We start from the raw sequence: 19563 nt of genomic DNA, 5'->3' as shown, positions 1-19563 counted from the left end.
TCCATATTATGCATATGGGTATAATAAACGCACAACCTTGAAGGTAGCGTATGTACTATTCGTTAAACACTATGCATATGTGTTTCGACAACATAAGTGACGCATTATTTAGTAATATTTAATAAATCTATTTAAAATGACAATTTTTATTCTGCATGTTGACAGCAGCATTAGGTTATTAAGGCAAAAAAAGGCACTAGAAATCTATTCATTTTTTCCCTGTTTTTAATTTTTAATGGAGGCAGCCTGAAGGCAGTTGCACTTTGGGTCGGTATCCCAGGATCTGGGGAGCACAGCGCTGCTGCAGGGATCCTCCTGGGGCCTTACAAAGCACAGAGCCAGGGGGGAGAGAAAAGAAAATCCAGCTCCTTGGGTTTCTTGCCAAAGAATATCCAGAAGTCAGGCGGAGACAAAAAGTTTCTGACAGGGAGCAATTACAAGAGATATTTCCAAACCTATCACAGCACTCTGTGTAACACCCCACATCCACTCCTTGTGTAACACCCTCTGGCTTTAAGTGTCTTATACAAGCCTTTACTCACTCAGTACTGAGCTGTGCCTAAGCCAGGATTGAAGGTGAATCCAATTTAGAAAAACACCCCTGATGAACAAGGCATGAAGCAAAGAGGAAAATTTGCGTGGCTGCTTTGATGCATGGTGGCACAGCAGTGTGGGGACCATCTCCAGGTGGCCGCTGACGGGACTTAGGATCACTCGTTATAAAAGGGAAGTCTTGACTCCGCCCTGAGCAGTGGAGCTGGCCATCCTTGAGGATTGCAGGAGCTGTTTAGACCAGGGAAAATCTGGTTTTAGCACAGGAGGCAACTGAAGTAGCTTGTGAATGTAAACACCTTGGGATCTATCATTAAAAAAGGCAAAAAATCCATCTTCTGAACTCCGCTGCAGCTAGAGAGGAGCCTGAGGAAAGCAGAGGAGATAAGAGCTTGACGTTTACATGGTGAAGGACGGCTTGTGACATTGAACTAGAAATTTGACCTCAAGATGACTGTGGAGGATCTGCGGGCTTCGGGCACCCCTTTCTCGCTATCCTTTTCAGGCAGTGGCTTTCTTGCCCTGTACCAGGTTGGGGTGGTGCAGTCCCTCCTGGAGCTGGCTCCCAAGCTGCTCAAATCCGCCTGCAAGGTCTATGGCTCATCCGCCGGCTCACTCATCGCTGCCGCTGTTGTGTGTGGCATCAGCCTCGGTAAGGCAATGACCGCCTAGGTTTCTTTGCTACAGAATTTTTATTTCAGAATGGAACGGGAGGTGATGATGTCTTAAGCACTGTTGGGAGGTGGGATGTGTTACTGGTGCAACTCATATCACTTATAAGGCATAAAAGAAATCCTCAGGTGATGTCACTTTTGGCAGTCACCCTGAAGCAATTTTGGGTGGTGTCAGCTGAAAAAGCCAGTTATTGCTGTCTGAATGTTGTCTCAGATGGTTGGGTAGATACCACATGTGCAAATCTGGACATACCTGTATATTGCATTGGCTCATCCACCTGCTCCTGCTGAAGGAGCAGATCTCCTTCCCTTCTGCTGCCAGTTCCAGGGAGTGCCGAGAAGTGTCCCAAAGCAAGTTCAGCTGAGCTTATGCCATATTATAATATGCACATATAACGTGCTTATGCCCACATAATATCCCCCCTTTTCCCCATGGGTCAGACCCCTTAGCATCCTTAGGGATGTGAGTGGCAGCCACATGGGTGTCTGTAGGGTTAACAGCCCCACTTGCATGCTGCTTGGGTCAGCCCAACCAACTGATCCAGCACAAGGGAAGATGTCGCTCAATGCCTGTTTCTAGATAGCAGAGAAGCTTTCCTGCTGGCAAAAGCACCAAGGCTCATCTGTGGGACAGGATGTACCAGGGGAACGGCGGTCCTCACTCCTGGCTGGAGCTCTTATTGCTGCAGAAGAGGTTTTTACTCTGAACCACTTTAGACAATGTGGAAATAGGCCCCCTTAGCAATAAATCTGCACGTAGAATTAATTCAGAGCAGTTAATCCACTTTAATAATCACATCTTACCGTGTTTCTAATTGCAGTCTGTATATAAACTAGTGTATGCAAGATGTACCTTTGAATGCTGATCCAGCCTCTGCATCAAGCGATATGGATGTTCAGGAGGATCAGGGTCCAGGCACTCTTCTTAGGGTCAAAATAATAAAAGAGAAAGCAAGGAGGAAATGTAAAACACTTATAACCTCTGATGGGCACTAGAGTCACTCAGCTGGAGCTAAAAATAATTCAGAACTTGGCAAATAAATTTAGACAAAACAACAGGCTATGTTCTGTCAGAAACCTTTCTGCCCATGTGGGGATGAACTTCCCTACAAATCAGCAAGGGCCCTAGTGCTCTCCTCTCTGGTGCAATGGGATGGAGCTGGGGCTCCCACAAGTGCAGGTCGGTCCAGCTGCTCTCACCAGTGGCATCAGCATTGGAACAGGGGGCTGCTGCACTGGGCTGGCTGGGCACTGGCCCCTTAGTGGAGATGCTCAGATGATCTTGTATCCGAAGCACCTTCTCCAGAAGAAGAAAAGATCTTTTGAGTAGTGATGTATCTGGTTGGGTTTCTAATAAGGGAAATGCAATGAGGCCCAAACGTAGCCAAGTTTCTAGCCAAGAAGAGGGGCAGAACGAGGGTTAAGGGCGTGCTCAGCCCCTGGAGAGGTGTCTCATGGGGTGGATGCAGTTGCATGCCTGGGCTGGGTGAGGAGCTCAGCGCTCCCCAAGCCAGGCTGTCCCCTGCCATCCCACCAGTCACCTCTTGGACACGCGGTTGTCACCAGCAAGCTGATGCAGCGGGACAGTGATGGCACTGCATGTGGGGGTCAGCCCAACCAACCTCATGCCCTTGGCCAGAGCCCCTGGAGCTGCAGCCAGCTATCACTGCCTGCCCAGCAGCTCACAGGTTGGTTGTTCAGGTTTTCCCCATTGCCAGGGAGCAGAGCAGCCAGGCAGTGCCTGGGGTGTCTCCAGCTCTTTCATTGTCCCTGAGGACCCTACATGAACCCACTGAGAGTTAATCATCGCACCACATGGCCTAAACATCCGCTCAAACTGTTATAACACCTCTTAATACCTGTGTTGCTCCGGTTGCCTTCAGGACACCGTCTGTCTGTCTGTGCTTTTAAAGCAATCTCCCAAGACAGCACCTCTGCCCCTACAAAAGCTAGTGTAGAGTCCTGGTGAGCCTGCCCAGGCATAAGGATCATTCTTTGCAGGATTGGGGAGCTGGAAAAGCTTTACAAGGCCACAGCTTAGCTGCCTGAGGTGGGCTATTCCCCCAGGTAACCTCTCCATTTCATCAAACAGACCAAGGATCAGTCCAGCAGTGCTGACCACGGGGTTTACTGAAACTCTCTTCCTCCCACTACTTCCAAAACCTCTGGCTGCTGCCCCCTCATCTGGGGCTCTGCAGTTCTCCTCCTTTGATCCAGCGTCTGGGATGTGCAAATGTCTGCAACGACTTTTAACACCAGCTGGGAGGTCGCCAGGGCTCAGATGGGTGGGGAGGCCCAGCACACTGCAGACAGGATGCCCAGCTTGCAGGAAAGTCCTGCACAGAGCAGGGATATGTTGTGCAAGTCACACTGGCACTGACAACCCCACATCTGTGCTGCCTCCCCCTTTCTGGGGCACTTTGGAGCCTGTCCCTAACCCTTGACAGGCACTCTTCAGCACTCATGAGGATGTCACCAATGGGGTTGTGCTCAGTAGCATGTTGTCCTTTGAGGACACCATGGGGGTGAAGTTCCTCTTTCCACCTCATCACCATGTCCCCAGTTAGAGCAGCAGTGTCATCCCAGGGTATAGTGCTCAGATCCATAAAATACTTAAACTGTGTGCAGTGTTAAAAATAGGATTGAAAATATAACTCTAGGGGCAGCGGCAATACTGACTGTTTCTCTGTCTTTCCCTCCTCCCCCCCCCCGCCCCGTATCAGATGACCTAAAGGAATTTTTCTTTGCAACTGCCAAGGAAGCCAGGAAAACCATCCTGGGCCCTCTCTCTCCCAAGTGCAGCTTGCTGGCAAATATCAGGGCTGTTTTGCAGCGGAGGCTGCCAGAGGACTCCTACCAGGTGGCTTCGGGGCGGCTGCACATCTCACTCACGCGGGTAGTGGACGGCCAAAACGTCATGGTCTCTGAGTTCAGCTCGAAGGAGGAGCTCATTCAGGTAACGGGACCCTCCTCTGATGCCCATAGGAAGACTTCTACCCACCTCTTAGGGTGGAAGTACCTAAACATCGATGCTGTTAACTGCACTATTTTCTACCCAAGATAGGAAGAGTGTCAGGAAGCTCTGCCAAAGCCATGGTCCCATCACCATCAGCTCCAACAGGCTTGGAGGGAGGGAGGAGAGGGAGAAGGATGCTGTTAGGTCCAAAGCCAGCCAGGAATAAATCATGCTGTTATAGAGAAGAAGGTTTATTTCCAGCCTCAAAAAACTGATGCTGGCATGTTGGCCAGCTTTAAGTGCTAATGACCTTTTGCAAAGAGTGCTGTTAATGCTAACAAGACCTCCCGGCTTCCTGAACAGGTCTCTTCTTGGCCAAGTCCTGTTGGCAGTAATTTTTCTAACTTCCTCAGTACTTTCCTGGGAGGAAATATCTGGACAAAGTGCCTCTGTTGCTGAACCACAAATAGCTAATTAGCCAGCAAATTGGCTGCCAGGGAAAGAATCCCAGGGTAAAACCTTAATGAAGCTGACCATGAGATCATGGACTTGCTTGTCCCAGTGGAGGACAGCAGAACTGCTGGTGTTCACCCTGTGGTGCGTGCCCCAGAGGAACCCAGGAGCCTGAGATACTCATTCCCAGCTGATGAGATTGGTAAAAAATGGTTATACACCCAGCAGAATGAAAATGCATTGTGAGGATGTTTTGGTTTTGTCCAAAAACCTCAAGTCTGAAAAATGACCCCAAAGTTTCACCTTGCCACTGCTAGTAGCAGCATTTGGACAGTGATATATGGATATACAACTTTAATGTTGCTGGCAGCTACAAAATAAGAAGTGAAGTGGTATGCCCTTATCCAGAGAAGCTTTGTTGAAATTAGATGTTTTGGCCTTCTTGAAACATTTCTTCTGGGCACAGTCACATGCAAAGCCCAGGTGGTGCTGACAGCCCGGCTCCAGATGGTTTGTCAAGCCTGAATTTGCAGGCACCCAGCTGAGCAGCCTTTGTTCAGGGCAACTTTGATAAGAACATTTACTTCTGCAATTCGTCTCCTCCCCCAGGCTCTCATCTGCAGCTGCTTTCTTCCTATCTACTGTGGGTTCATCCCTCCATCCTACCGAGGTGTGGTGAGTGATATTTTCAAGAAAACATATGCTTGGAGCAGTATGTTCCTGGGTTTAAACCGTATGTTCCCCTCAGCAGGGAGGTTGTCTAGTACCTGTCTAGGCACCTTCTTTTGTTAATGGAAGATGATAAAGCCTTTTAGCATGCTCTTCATACCATCCCATGATTATCTAGGGTGAATGGCCATCTGGTGAGCCCCCTGATGTTTTGCCTATGGACAGAGCCTGGATAACTACTTCTTGCCTCACAGGTCTCCAGAGTGGGATGAGAGGACGCCCACACTCGGGACTTTGACGCGCAATCCGGTCACCCCGGGCAGGATCTGTCTGCAGCACAGATGTCTCCATTCACTCAAGTGCAGACTTGCATGGATGAAACATCAAAAGTTTGTGGGAGGATCCTCCCTCAACCATGTGCGCATTCATTTGCTATGAAACACTGCAGTGAAGTCAACAGATTTGGTCTGGCTTCCTGCTAAGCCTCAGTGAAGGAGGAGCACAGCACCTCGCGTTCTCCATGCAGCGTGGCAGCAGACCACAGAGCAGTTAATGCATCACGACCCATTTGTGTGTCAAAGCCCATGAAGCCATGATACTCGGTCTGCAGTTGGTTTTAAGCCAGGGCCTTTCCTCAGCTCTTGTTGATCTGCACTGATGGGCCCTGCTCAGTCCTCGGGTGTCCATGGCTGCCTGTGGCCAGGCCTCCAGAGCTGACCCATGCTGCAGAGCTTTTACACAAAGCGTACAGTGTGTGCAGGGCCCAGAGCCTGGTGATGTTGCTACTTGACGGTTGGACTAGATGATCTTGTAGGTCCTTTCCAACCTTGTGTTTCTATGATTCCATGAGACTCCTCTGAACTGGTATTTCACTAGCCTATAATTTGATATGCTGCAGTCCTTGTAACCTCAAATCCCACCAAGCTGAGCATTAAATTCCAGTTCCTTTTGGAATACAATGAATAACATTTTCCTTGCCCAGTGAGTAATTCTCCAGGGATTTGCAGACACTTATTAAATGTGGGCACCCTACTGATTGGGCTCACAGTAACAACAGAAAAAGACCAAACCTGAGATTCAAGACTTTAAATCTATATGACCCTGTATGACTTCTTAACAACTTTATAAAGCTTTATGAACTAAAATAATAATTTTTCCATTTTAAGAAGTGCTGTGGATTATACAGCACCTGGCTGGGGAGCCATCTGGGTGCTGCGGGCAGGGCACCCAGCAGAAGGAGCTGGCAGATGCTGGCATCTAGGCGAGGTGATGCTGCCCTCACACGTGCTTTGTAGCAACCCTTGGAGCAAATCCTGCCTCTGCTCTTCCCCTTCAGCGATACGTTGATGGAGGATTCACAGGTCTGCAGCCTGTCTCCAGCTTGGAGGAAGCCGTGATCACTGTGTCCCCATTCACGGGAGAGCTCGATATCTGTCCACGGGACTGTCCCGCCATCTTCTACTGTTTCCAGATCTTTAATGGCAGCATTCAGATCTCGGTAGAAAACCTGTGCAGGATCAGCTATGCCCTCTTTCCGCCTAGCACCATGGTAAGCACACCAGGCCCTCGTCCTACCTTTGATTTGGTTAAAACAAATTAGTGCTGGATCTGCCTTCCCAAGCTTTAGGGTTCACATCAGTCTCCATCATTAATTAATTGGATTTCATGGGAAGGAGTCAGACGCTGACTGCCTTGGGGCAGTCCCCACTCCTTTTGCAGTGTATTTTTAGTGGACACTGCTGATGGGTGACCAGCCTGGGATAGGGTCCCGCCTTGTTTGACAGCCTGCAAAGGACCAGTGTGTTGGTGGCTGGAAACCACCCAAATTCCGTCCCAAATTGTCACTCCCAACCCTCCACAGCAAAACAGCTTTGCATCCATTCTGCCTCTCTCTCCTGAATGGAGAGCTCTTTAGTGACCTCTAGTGTTTCTCTTTGCAGATCTTGAACGACATTTTTTCCCAAGGGTACCAGGACACTGCCCTTTTCCTGTGCAGGAACAGTAAGTATTACCCCAGGACCCGAAGGGCAGCCTAGAAGCACGACCTGCTCAGCAGCGCATAGCCAATGCGGTTGGCCAAACATCAGCCCTTTCTTTTCATGGCTCACAGATGCCTTTGGCTTTAACTACGTTGACGGCAATTTCCGCTTTGCCAGCATGTGTGGGAAGAGCGACTTTCCGCAGCCCAACGGGATGTTGAACAGCCTGGGCAAATGGGTGCCACAGTACCTGGCGCCACACTTCCTTCCAGGTAGAGGATTCAGGTTGCTGACCTTGGGTTTTGGGGGTAGCTGAGGCCACTAAACGCTTTAAGGGGTTCAATATTATATTTAAGGCATTACTGAGATTCTTATTAGGGTAAATATGTCTATAGCTGCAGTAGCCATTGCAAAGAGGCTTTGTAAGAGTGGCTCAAGCTGGATCCCGGCATGGGCTCGGTACATATGGACTGAGCTGCAGCAAGAGTGGCTGGACGGGAGGAATTGTTGCCTTTATTGGGTTATTTCTAATGACTGGTCTTTATTTACTTTGGTGTTGTCACCCATGGGAGCAGGCCTGGCTCGGTGGAAGAAGCAGGAGATGTTCAGACTGCAGGATCCACTGTCAAAGGTCCTCTTGCAGCCATACAAGCTGCCGGCTTTTGTCAAGAAGGGGTAAGACCATCTTGATAAAGGCATCAAAGCTGAGACTGATAGAGAAACAACTGGTTGTGCCTTCAGCAGTGGCAAGAGAGGCTGAAGCGACATAGTGCCAGGTTAGCTCTGGGCAGACAGGCACCCCTACAAGCCTGGTGCTGGGGTGTGTAACAGGCTGTAGTATCCTTCAGGTGGCAGCTCTACAGGAAACACCAAGAGCAGCCTCTGGGGCAGTGCACGCTGGCAGCAAGTCCCTGTTTTACTATGAACCAGGGCAAGCTGATGCACACCCACTGCCTTTGCAAGGTAAACTTAGCAGCAGCTCCTTCCTCTGCAGGAAGATTTGGTATTCTCTGACGCCAAGCCCTGAGAGAGTGGGTGCAGCAAGCATAGGATTACTTGGGTATGGAAAAGAGCATCACCACGTGCATTTGCTGTTGACTCTCCCCCTTTTGCTGTACTTACCAGACCTTAAACTCCACCTGCTTATTTTGCTTTTGCAGGTTGAAGCAGCTGTGGAAGCTGCTGGAAGACATCGTCTCCCTGGCAAAACAGTTCCAGAAGCTCCTCCAAACTGTGGTGCCTGGCTTGCCTAAGAGAGCCATGGCCAGGGGGTGAGATGCCTGGGCAGAGGGAGGGCAGGGTGCAGAGCAGGGAAACCCCAGGGGAGCTCACCCATAGATCACTGAAGCTGAGTTTTGCTAAAAATTCCAATCTGGGGTACTTCATCTTTAAAGTAACTATTTTTTACCCTGGGATGTTGTACTATTTATTCAGTAACATCTGAAAAAAGCTACAAAACAGCCTAGCGCCACTTCCCTATGACAATGTATTCCAGAACATTTATATGCTGGGCTCTGTCCTAGGAGGACACGTGAGGCATGTCCACCAAAATCCCAAGTGGCATTTTAGTACTGAACTCTCAAGTATTCAAGGCAGTTAACTTGCCAGAGACTTTTTAGCCGTGCCTACCCAAAGCCTGCTTTCAAGTTACTTTGCAGGCAGCTGGAAAGGGACTGGCACAGAAAGATTTTATCCTGCAGGCAGCTATTGCTGTGCAATTCCTCATCCAAGAAACAGTCCTTCAATGTCAGACATCCCTGTTTTTTATTTTTTTATTTTATGTTTTTTGTCCATACTGGTTAACTGACCCTGGCTCAATTAACCACCCACTTGTTCCCATAGGTAACCATCCCGGATGGGCCCTGGGGTTTTCCAACGCCAAGTAGTTTTCCATCCCAGGAAGCAGTGGGTGACACCAGAGATCATTTCACACGGCTGCGTGGCTGCTGTCTGTGGAGTTTTACAGGAATGGCTTTTTCACTTGGGGAAATGGGCTGATTTTGTTTCTAGAGTTATTGCTGCAGTCTCCCCATCCAGGCCTGACCAGCTTTAACATGATGGCCAAGGAAAAGCACCGCAGTGCTGCATCTGCAGCCAAACCACAGGCTGCACAGGAGGGATCCAGCATCTTTACTTGCATGCATGTATGACCCAGCCACTGTTTTACCTAGCCACTGACCACCAGAAGCATCCCTCTCCCTTCTTTAATCCAGATTGCAGGACAGGCATTTGCCAGGAAATGTTACATTTTAAACGTGTCAAAAACTTTCAAAGTGAAACACAGATGGGAAGGCATTAGGGAGCATAGCACTGGGCATGAATTCATTTTTATCTCGCTTCCTGAAATTATTTTACCAACTACCTACTCTTGAGCTCCAAATGCACTTGGAGGCCTGCTTTTCCTGCCAGTGGATGTAGGGGCACCTTTGGACCACACTGAATTTGCATCAATTAAGAAGGAAGGATGGAGAAGCCTAAAGATTAACCCTTCTCCTTCTTCAAAGCATTGCAGTCCTGGAGACTGTATCTATTACACAGGGAGAGCTGACATTTCACAAATACATTAGTTCTTTTCATCATTCTGTCATTTGCTGATACAAGCAGTGTACAATCTAGGCAAACACACCTCTTGTTGCTCATCTGTAAGTAGAAAAAAATGGCAGCACTCTTATTCCAAACACCTTTTGCTCATCAGATGCTGATGGATTGGCTGTATCCCCAACCAAGTCTCCCGCATTTGTTGGTTCCTGATGGGCAGTAAACAGCACAACAGCACAAGCTGTTTATTTGAATAAACAGCTTGTTTAATTGCACAAAGGGAAATAGTATAGATGGAAGTTTCATACAAATAGCTCTGGGGACTGCATGCTTGAGAGTGGGATAGCTGAAAGCTGCACTGATATAAACAGATTCAAAGCTAACTATGACTGCTCAGTCAAAGATTAATATAATTACATTCTGCTATCTCTGCTTGAAATCAATGACCTGGAAATACTCTCTCTGCAATGTGCACCTTTGAGCTTGCTAAAAGAAACCTTGGTGCTTGTTTTCGTTGGATCCATCAAAACCTGTTCCTATCTCCCTTCCATACTGGACAGATTTATATAACTCAAGCCCCTCAGCTAAAGCTGGGATGCTCAAAACCAGCTCATGAACTATGACTATCTACCCTGCCACAGGTCAAAGTGGAGGTGGGACAGAGACACACACCACTCTCAGGCAGGAGCAGGGCTGGTCAACCTGTCATCTGCTTTACCTTATACTGCACTTCTGCCTTCCCTTGCAGGCAGACAGCCCCACTGTGCAACAGCTTTTCTACCAGGCTCCTGGTCTCTCTAGCAAGTACCACCACCCTTTAGCAGGATAGGGCCATTTCAGTCAGCCTCAGACAGTTACAGTATCTCTCAAATGGGAATTAAAATCCCCCAAAGAAAACTGTCATACAAGAACTGGATATCCAAATCCACTAAGTTTGTCTGCAAATCTCAGCCACAGAACAGGAGCATAGCTTGAACTACCAAGTGCATCTCACCTGCCCCAGTTACGTGGTATGGTGCTTCATCAAACAAAGCTAGCAAAACTTCAGGAATTTTCTTTTAACAAAAAACAGCCTACAGGGAACACCTAAAACAGAACTCCCATACCACAAGCCTGCAGAGGTGTGTTAGGACCTAAGTATTTAGTGACTCATCATACATATCAGCTGCTTTACGCTTTATTAAGCCTTCATCTTTTCAAGCAAGCACATCTGGTGCTGTCTGCTCTGCACAAGCTTGGGGCTAATGGCACAAAGGAATCTTTGCAAGGGGCAGAGGCAAAGTTTGACATTTCTTTGAATCATCTCATGCAGGAGCTTGTTTCGACCCTGGCAATACAAGCTGGGAAAGCCAGATGCACCCCCTTCAAACCATGCAGTAGATTATGTATTTCTCCTCAAACAGCTCTGTTAAGGTAGGGTAATGAGGCCTGGGGCTATAGGAAGAGTGCTGTGGCCCAGCCTGTGCTGGTGACATTGTTGCCAGTGTGCTCTTCAATGCATCTGGGTGTGTGTCAGCAGGCTGGGTTGCAAGTTGCACTTTTCTCTTTAAAACATAAACCGGGGTCAAAGGTAGCAGATGTATTAGGAACAATCTTCTGTAGCTGGCAAATCCCTAAAGGGAGTAAAACCACATTGGTCAATTTGACTGACTCTTCTGACCCTTCTGTGACAAACTGGATTCAAATACCTGATAGGGCTGCTTCCTTCCCTCCTGTTATCTCCAATGTAATAGGATAAGCATGTTTTGAAATCCTTAAAATAATGTCCCCATATTGCTGTTCTGATGCTTGGATTAGTCTACACTGAATCCCGTAGAGATATGAAGCCCAAGGTAGCTGTGATGAAGGTTTGGACACAATCCAAGCAGTAGGCACTTTCTCTGAAGCTAGATCCCACCCTAGATCCAGTGGGAGGGAAGTCTTGGGGCCTGATCCATGCAACTGAGCGAAAACAAAACAAATGTGTCCTATCCTGTGTCTCAGGGTTTTTGCTGCAGATGTTTTATCTTGGACTGACTCTGTTTCTATGTTAGATACTAAGGGCTTGCAAAATGTCCTGCTGGGCAGATGGATAAAGAGGCAAATGTTTGTGATTAACTCACTAATCTAGCCTGAACTTTGCTCCTGTGCAAGCCTTACACAAACAATAGTCCTTTTGGAGCTATTCTGGCTTAATCAGCACAGTTGAGAGTTGTGTGCAGGTTTATACCCTTACTTATTTAGTTACACCAATGACCTTACAGCGTTGTACACGTAGACAATGAAATAGCCTTTTTCTGACCTAAATCAGGGCTTTTCCTTCCCAGCCATGAAAAATCTGAGGCACTTCTCCCCAGGAGACTGAGCCCTTACTGATGTCTTGGTTGTTATCTGGCCTAACAAATAAGTCTTGATTCCTACCACAGGTGATCTTAGGTTAGTGAAAACTGTTATAGCCCAGCTGCTGGCTTAGGGAAAGCTCATTTTAATTCCTACCCTCAAAACTAGAGACAAAGGAACCCCTGATTGTCCAGACCCTGTCCAACATCCAAATAAACCTGTTTCCTACTCTGCTGCTTTCAAAAGCTACATGTAGATCAGGCTGATTGAGATAAACAAGCAAGCATGCAAACTATTATGCATTTTCACAGTAGGTCTCTTTCCACAGGTTGAGTTGTCAGTACTTTACACTGGTTTTCAAATGAAATGTCTTTTTTGCTTTCATTTAAGGTTTTGCATTCATTTTCCAAGGTTTTATTTTTAGATATGGAATGGTGAGGGCCCTGTTTCCCGCCTCTGTATTTCTCATCTGGTGTGGTCCTCCTAGGTGTAGAAGCCACTATATTTGTATCTTTTTTCATTTTTTTCTTCAGTGTATGTGGTAACATTTTAAATCACCACCATGTTGGAAAAGCTGTGTAATTTCCCCTAAACTGACAAACTTGGAAATGCTGGAAGACTCCAAAAAACAAAAGAAATAATAAAGGGAAAAGCAATGATGCACCCTAGCATGTACTTCATTGTATTCTGCTAGTAACAAAAATACAAACTGGAATTTGAAATGTTTAGAGTTCAACAGTTTTCCCTGTCAAAACTGAAGTGGGATTGAGCATTATTTTTGCACAGGATTTCAGAAAACTAGAAGTTCTGGGTTTAAACTTGGCTTATTTTGCTTAAAACCAACTCAGGCAGAGGTTTATCTGCAGCTCTAAAAATCTTTTCTTGCACGCTGGAATAACTAAGTAGAAATTTTGGTTTGACTGGCATAGCAAAGCCAGCCCTAACTATTGAGACATACTGCTCCTTCCCTTACCCTTAATTAAATGATGTGTGGGCAGAACCAGTTATTACCTCACAATGTAAGTCACTTTCTGATAAGAAAGAGCTACTCCTCCAAAGGGCCTTTCTGAGCTAGCCACGGACTAAGATCTGTACTTCATCTGTGGGGGAAATGATAATGTGGGCAGCTGGGAGTTCAGGTGCTATTTGTCAGAAGTCTGCCAGGGAGAAGCAGGGGAAATGTACCTGCCCTCAAACATCACCCAAAACAAGCTCAGTACAAGGCTTCGCTAATAACCACTGAGGGGAATCTCTCCCTTTCCAGATGTTTTCAGCTCATGGAGCCTGTAAAAACCCAAATAACCTTTCAGACCAGGGCAAGTGTCACATAGCTAATGAAAATTGATGGGATAAAAAAAGGGTTGGTCCTCTACCTTTCTGATGGTTGCAAAGGGTGGTGTGGGTCTTCCTCCTCCACTTCATGTGCTGTCTGGATGCTTAGTATGTTCTCTTTGGTGATGTCCTCAGGGTCTGTGGCCCTGGAGTGAAGTATTCTTGCTTCTGGCTTCCTGTGCAGGGTCCCTTCACCTTTCTGACACAATTCCTTGTCCAATGGAAGCGTAAAGTCCTCAGCAAGATAATTTATACCAAATAAACCTGGAGGAAGAGAAGACAGTTCTCACAGGTTATGGGTCAACTTCAGCAATGCGAGGCATGACCACAGGCAACTGGAAAACAAGAGGACTGATGACCACAGTGCATAGCTAATCTGAGTTGGGTTTCTGGGTTAGGGACCACCAAACATTTTTGTTTGCATCAGCTTTGTGCATCAGTGGATGATAAGTCTAACATCACACAAGGCACCAGAGCCCATGCTTCTCATGTCTGTTCCCTGGAAAACTCTACCATTCCCAGCATGTCATAAGAAGAGAGGTGACCTAACACCTTCAGAGGGGAAGGAGTAAACAGGGAGCTTCAGCATTGGACACAAGAAGGATGGGACTCAAGTAATCCTGTCAATGTCAGAAATGCTGGAGTCTCTCTTCCGGTCACTTTATATGTGCCAGCAGCATATCCCTTACCCTCTGTCAGAAAACCAGCACTGTAAGAGAATCACCTGACCTACCTGCTCCTCATTCCCAACCACTTACTCAGGTTTTTTAAGAAGTTGACTGTGTCCTGGTAGCCATCGTCATAAAACTGGTCACAAACCTGCAGGAGGGAGGTAGCAGTCAGGACAGATGAGCTAGCTCTAGGGGCCTCATGGCTCTGGGTACCTGTAGAAGTAGCTCACTTGCTTTGTGGGACACTGGAAAATACACAGGAAACGGTAGATGTTTTTTTTTGATATCTGTAAAATACAATCAGAGATTTGGAAATTGAAGAAGGCAGCTGGGCAATCTTTGGGACAGATGTCATATTCGCCAGCGAAAGCAGACACGGTGATCATGGTCTGGGATGTGAAGTTGGCCTTCCACATGCCGAGTTCCCCATCAACGTAACGCTAGGAGAGAAAAGAAGGAACCCTGAGCCACCTTCTCCAAGAGGGGAGAGCTGTGTCACATACGTGCATATGGCGTTTCTTCCCCACCCAGTCACAAATAGGCCTGAGGGATGGGGGCTGTGGAGGTCTCCCAGGGAGCAGCCCTGAGCACTGTCCTTTTCACGTGCTCCAGGTCTACAACCACCACATCCTGTCTCCCTGTTGAACATTTATTCTTTAACAGATTAGTGGGAAAATGTAGCAGAAAGACACCACAAACCCTAAAGACTAAGGGTAGCTGCTTTTGTGAGGAGGTCCCTTGGGTCTGTACTGTAGTCAGGCAGTGGGGCACCTGGGTTCAGCTCTTCCCTCTGCACAGCACTCAGCAACTTTGGTGGCAAACACGGGTACAAACACACCTAATGCCACCAATGGAGGAAGGACACAGGCAAGATGGGCCCTTGGCCTGACCTAGGACATGATCTCAGGACCACTGGAGTACTCACCACCCCATGGTACAGAGGAGGGAGAAAGCCAAAACACAAAGGGATGAAGCAGCTGCATAACAGGGCCTACGGGAGAGAAAACAAGTGCATTGGTGGGCAAAGAGCCATGAAAATGTCTTGCCTTTGGAGACAGTGGCTCATCTGTGGATACTGAAATGGGACCCATTGCTTGGTCACTGGGCACCACTGGCTGTTGCAAACCAGACCACAGAGGATATCCACAGCCAGGGGCAGAGAAGGAGGAAGGTAACCTGTGAAACACCTTACTATGCTTCCCATGTACGCAGGCCTGTATATAATTCAGCCAGGAATCAAAAGGGATCATTTTTGATTTTTTTTCAGCTTGCCGCCCTGTCTGGTTTCTGTATTGGGTTTATGTAGCAAGGTTTTGGTAGTGGGGGGCTGCAGGGGTGGCCTCTGTGAGAAGAATCCAGAAGTTGTCTCATGTTAGATAAGGGCCTGCTCCAGCCAGCTCCAAAGGGACCCGCCCGCAGGCCAGAGCCAGGCCAATAAGCGATGTTGTTTGTGCCTCTGTGAGAGCAGATTTAAGGAAGGGGAAAAAAACCACACACACACACACACACACACAAAAACAAAACCAACCAAACAAAAAAACGACCTGCTGCACCACAGCAGCTGGGAGAGCAAGGAGTGAGAAGCAGCCCTGCAGACACCAAGGTGAGTGCAGCAGGAGGGCAGGAGGTGCTCCAGGCACGCAGCGCAAGTTCCCCTGCAGCCTGTGGAGAGGCCCCTGGTGGAGCAGGCTGTCCCCCTGCAACCATGGGTCCCACACGGAGCAGATCTCCACGCTGCAGCCCGTGGAGAGGAGCCCATGCAGGAGCAGGTGATCTGGAGGGAGCGGCCACCTATGCTGGACCTGTGCTGGAGCAGTTTGCTCCTGAGGGATGGACCCCATGATACGGATCCATATGGGAGAAGTTCTTGAAGAGCTGCTGTCTGAGGGCAGCCCCCACAGGCTCAGTTCAGGAAGGATGGCATCCTGTGGGAGGGACCCCACGTGGAGCAAGGGGACCAAGAAGGAGAGGCAGAAACGAAGTGCTAGGGACTGACCGCAGCCCCATTCCCCGTTCCCCTGAGCTGCTCAAGGGGAGCATATAAAAGACAGTGGATGGGGGGAAGGTGTTTTTAATTTGTTTTTAATTTCTCACTGCTCTAGCTTGTTAGTAGTAGGTAATAAATTACATTAATCTCCCTATGATGAGTCTGTTTTGCCCGTAATTATAATTGCTGAGTCATCTCCCTGTCCTTATCTCAATCCTTGAGCCCTTTTCATTGCATTTGCTCCCCCTTTCTCTTTGAGGAGGGGAAATGAGACAGCGGTTGTGGTGGAGCTCAGCTGCCCAGTTGAGCAAAATCACCACAGCTTCAGAGGGCAGTGAGGACAAATCACAGCAAAGAGCCAGGCTTCCCTCGTGGATGCCCGCGGGGCAAAGATAAATCGCACTCAGCCTCCTCTCTCCCCTGGGGGACCTGGGAGGCTCTCACCTGAATGAGGTCCTCCTTTGTGGCAAACTCTGAAACTGTCACGCTTCTCCAGTCATGCACGCGGGTGAGGATAACATGCAGTTTCCCAGATACCAGCTGGTGGGCATTCACAGGCAGAAATTTATTTAAGGCATCCTTTAGGACGTGAAGGATTTTCCCTCGAGTGGATAAAAGCCCTTTGAAACAGTATATATCACCACTGATGAACTGCTTCTGCAACTCATCTAAAGCCAAGACAAAGCAATTATTAGTTATGTATTTTCTCAGGTGTATTTCCACCTGGAAAAAGGGCATTTCACCATGCTGTTAAATACTGATAAAGAGCCATTGTCTTCAGTAGGGCTGAAGCTCTCATGTGTGGACCCAGATTTTCCAATAACTTCAACATTGCAAAAAGCAGAAGTATTTTGTTTTCTAACCCCATCTCTCTATTTCCTCCATCTTAAAATAAAATTTGGAGATATGGAAGAAAATCTTGTTTGCTCTACGTCTTAGTGTATTTCTGAGCTGTGACTATAAATTTATTTTTAATTCATGGGACAGTAATACTGATCCTCTCCACATTCAATATTTTCTTTCCCTTCTGTTTTATGAATCTACCAAAACCCCCAAACATTACACAGGACATTTTTATTTCTTATATTAGGTAGACTTATCATTAATTCAAATTAATAAGACTCAACAACTTATTTGATAACTATACCTTGCGTATTTTCTCTGTGCTGGTTAATTTTTCCATGTCTTTCAATCTTAAAGATGTAAACAAAGTAAAATTCTGAGGAATTAACTACTGTAAAAGTCTGAGGAATTAATTGCTGATTAAGGATAACAACTAAAAAAGATCTTTTGCAGCTCCAGCATATCTAGACATTTGATCTCTCTACACAGAGAATAAATAGAAGCGCATAGCCCTTACCCATATCACACTCGCACAATACCGATGCAGCTAAAATCGATCCTGAAGATGCCCCATAGATCTTGGATGCAGATTTCAGTATCTCAGGTGACAATTCCTGCAAAGCCTTTAACACTCCAGCTTCATACACTTGCATGAAACTGCAGCCTCTCAGCAGTAAAGAGAAAGATCTCTCATTTCTCTTTATCTTCATTACCGCTTCTGACACAAAATGCTCAAGTCACAAGAGAGCAGCTGCACAGGATAGGCTCACAAGTCTCTCCTAAAGCCAGACGATGCTTGGCTGTTCCCAGCCTGCTCCTGTTTCTGGCTGTTTCTGGCCACACTCTTGGTGTCTTTTTATCTCTATATATGACAGAGATCTCAAAGACAAATGTCTATTGAAACAACAAAAGTGGGCAGAAACGTGTGACGTGATGATGTCTTTTAATACCTAAGGCCACTCATTAAAATAAATGAACTGTGTTGCAATACGTTTCTAAGAAAGGTGTGCACTGAGCTGCCGGGTAAAAGCCCCAGGCAGTATGGAGGGCCACATGTCTCCAGCGCAGCAGCCCGGGGGTCAACAGAGGCTCATTTCTGAGCCCTCCAGAGAGAAAAGCTGACTCCCTAAAATGGTGAATGGCATGAGTGGTACCATGGGGTCCTGGCCTAAGTTTCCAGACTATTGGTAGGTAGGAAGCAGCAAATATTCCCTGGTATACAAGTGTCTTGCAAGATGCTACTCAAAACTGTCTTGTCCCATTTGTCACAGGTTACCAAACCCTGTCCTATGGAGTAGAGAACTTGCAGAAGGTGATTGGATTATGAAATAAATCACAATTCAAGTTGTTTTCCTAGTTCCACAATTTTAGGGTTTGAGTTTGCTCACAAATGGTAAAAATTCAGAGTACATGTAATGAGTCCTGGCTTAATCTGCCTCCTAAATGGCTGAGGTTTCAGTAGAGCAGTAAGTCAATAAGAAAGTAAAAAGGGTGAAAAAGTCCAACAAACATGGTGATCTATTGATTATCCACCCAGGAATAATCCACCAAGGCCTTCTTAGTCTTGCAGCTTGGTGACATGTTGGGAAACTACTGTGTGGAAAAGCAGCACTGAAAGCTGGGCAAGAGCAGAGGCAGCTGTCCAACAAATAACAAAATTTGGACATGTTTCTCCGCAAGATGCATGAAGATCTATCCAATGTCTTTGTGAAAAAGCTTCCAAAACCACCTAGGAGAGGTTTGTTTTCCTTTTGCTGTGTGTTGATGTAGTACTTTTAGTTTTGTGTCTGGGTGCAGACCTGATCTATGTAAGGGGACTGCAAAGCAACCCTCGTGTCAGCATAGCAGCTGTGCTGGTCATGCTGGTGCTAACAGGGCTGTTGTCTCCACTAAACCCTTAACTCCTGTCTGAGCACCATTGGCACAGCGTTAATCCAGCCTCAATTCCACATGGGAGCTGTGTGTGTCACCACCCAGCTCCACCCAGCAGCCAAGCCACTAAGCTCCTTGTACACACCTTTATGAGCATTGCAGATCCCAGTGTTGAACTGCAAAGGGGAAAGAGTGAAGAAAAATGGAAAATTCAGGATGACAGGAATATATTCTACGCCTAGTCAAAGAGAAAAAAAAAGTATGGGAAATAATTGTCTGTCTACCCTTTAGCGTAACCTCCATGAGAAGAGTCAGTTCCAGACGGTGCTGTTTATCACATGCAAGAGGGATTTGGAGTTTGAAATCCACTGGTGAGCCATGTGAAGAAAGCTTCTGAGATTAAGAAAAAGTGACATACAACTTTAGGACAGGGTGGAGGGTGGGGGAATAGCTCCAGCCTTGCAAAAGCACTAACATTGCCATTGCTTCCAGACCTGGGTACAAGCCCTCCTCCCCTAAGTCAGCAGCATGGATAGGGAGCTAGAAATATGATAGATTACCACACTACTTTACAAACACAGCTAGACAAGTATATTGCTCAAATCACAAGCCAAATGCACAAATCAGGCCACACAGACCACATTTTACTCAATTGCATTTCTGCATTATTGAGAAATCTTGTAGATCCATTTAACTTCTATCCAGTCTTGTAGAACAA

General features: G+C 47.0%; 2 protein-coding genes across 2 annotated transcripts; one reads left to right on the top strand and one right to left on the bottom strand.

The window, feature by feature from the left end:
- Positions 1-554: 554 nt before the first annotated feature.
- PNPLA1 (patatin like phospholipase domain containing 1) lies at positions 555-12780 on the top strand. Its single transcript, XM_040536191.1, has 9 exons — positions 555-1204; positions 3950-4182; positions 5245-5310; positions 6641-6853; positions 7245-7305; positions 7415-7555; positions 7853-7958; positions 8444-8554; positions 9126-12780. The coding sequence occupies exons 1-9, from the start codon at positions 1003-1005 to the stop codon at positions 9127-9129; spliced, it is 1137 nt and encodes a 378-aa protein (XP_040392125.1). The 5' UTR covers positions 555-1002; the 3' UTR covers positions 9130-12780.
- LOC121059396 (omega-hydroxyceramide transacylase-like) lies at positions 11312-17732 on the bottom strand. The gene is made up of 7 exons (XM_040536192.1): positions 17491-17732; positions 16575-16798; positions 15069-15134; positions 14374-14583; positions 14231-14291; positions 13514-13736; positions 11312-11434 (listed from the first exon to the last, which is right to left on the bottom strand). The coding sequence occupies exons 1-7, from the start codon at positions 17681-17683 to the stop codon at positions 11404-11406; spliced, it is 1008 nt and encodes a 335-aa protein (XP_040392126.1). The 5' UTR covers positions 17684-17732; the 3' UTR covers positions 11312-11403.
- Between the last annotated feature and the right edge of the window lie 1831 nt (positions 17733-19563).

Source organism: Cygnus olor, chromosome 24 (assembly GCF_009769625.2).
Source record: "Cygnus olor isolate bCygOlo1 chromosome 24, bCygOlo1.pri.v2, whole genome shotgun sequence".
Lineage (NCBI taxonomy): Eukaryota > Metazoa > Chordata > Aves > Anseriformes > Anatidae > Cygnus > Cygnus olor.
Note: the sequence above shows the minus strand (reverse complement) of the source record. Positions and strands in the feature narration are given on the sequence as shown.

Coding starts and splice junctions, on each gene's coding strand:
- PNPLA1 (XM_040536191.1), top strand. CDS start 1,003: ATGACTGTGGAGGATCTGCGGGCTTCGGGCACCCCTTTCTCGCTATCC. Junction 6,854..7,244: donor TCTTTCCGCCTAGCACCATG/GTAAGCACACCA, acceptor TTCTCTTTGCAG/ATCTTGAACGACATTTTTTC. Junction 7,556..7,852: donor GGCGCCACACTTCCTTCCAG/GTAGAGGATTCA, acceptor TGTCACCCATGG/GAGCAGGCCTGGCTCGGTGG.
- LOC121059396 (XM_040536192.1), bottom strand. CDS start 17,683: ATGAAGATAAAGAGAAATGAGAGATCTTTCTCTTTACTGCTGAGAGGC. Junction 14,584..15,068: donor CTCCTCTGTACCATGGGGTG/GTGAGTACTCCA, acceptor TTTCTCTCCTAG/CGTTACGTTGATGGGGAACT. Junction 11,435..13,513: donor CCTTTGCAACCATCAGAAAG/GTAGAGGACCAA, acceptor TACTCCCTTTAG/GGATTTGCCAGCTACAGAAG.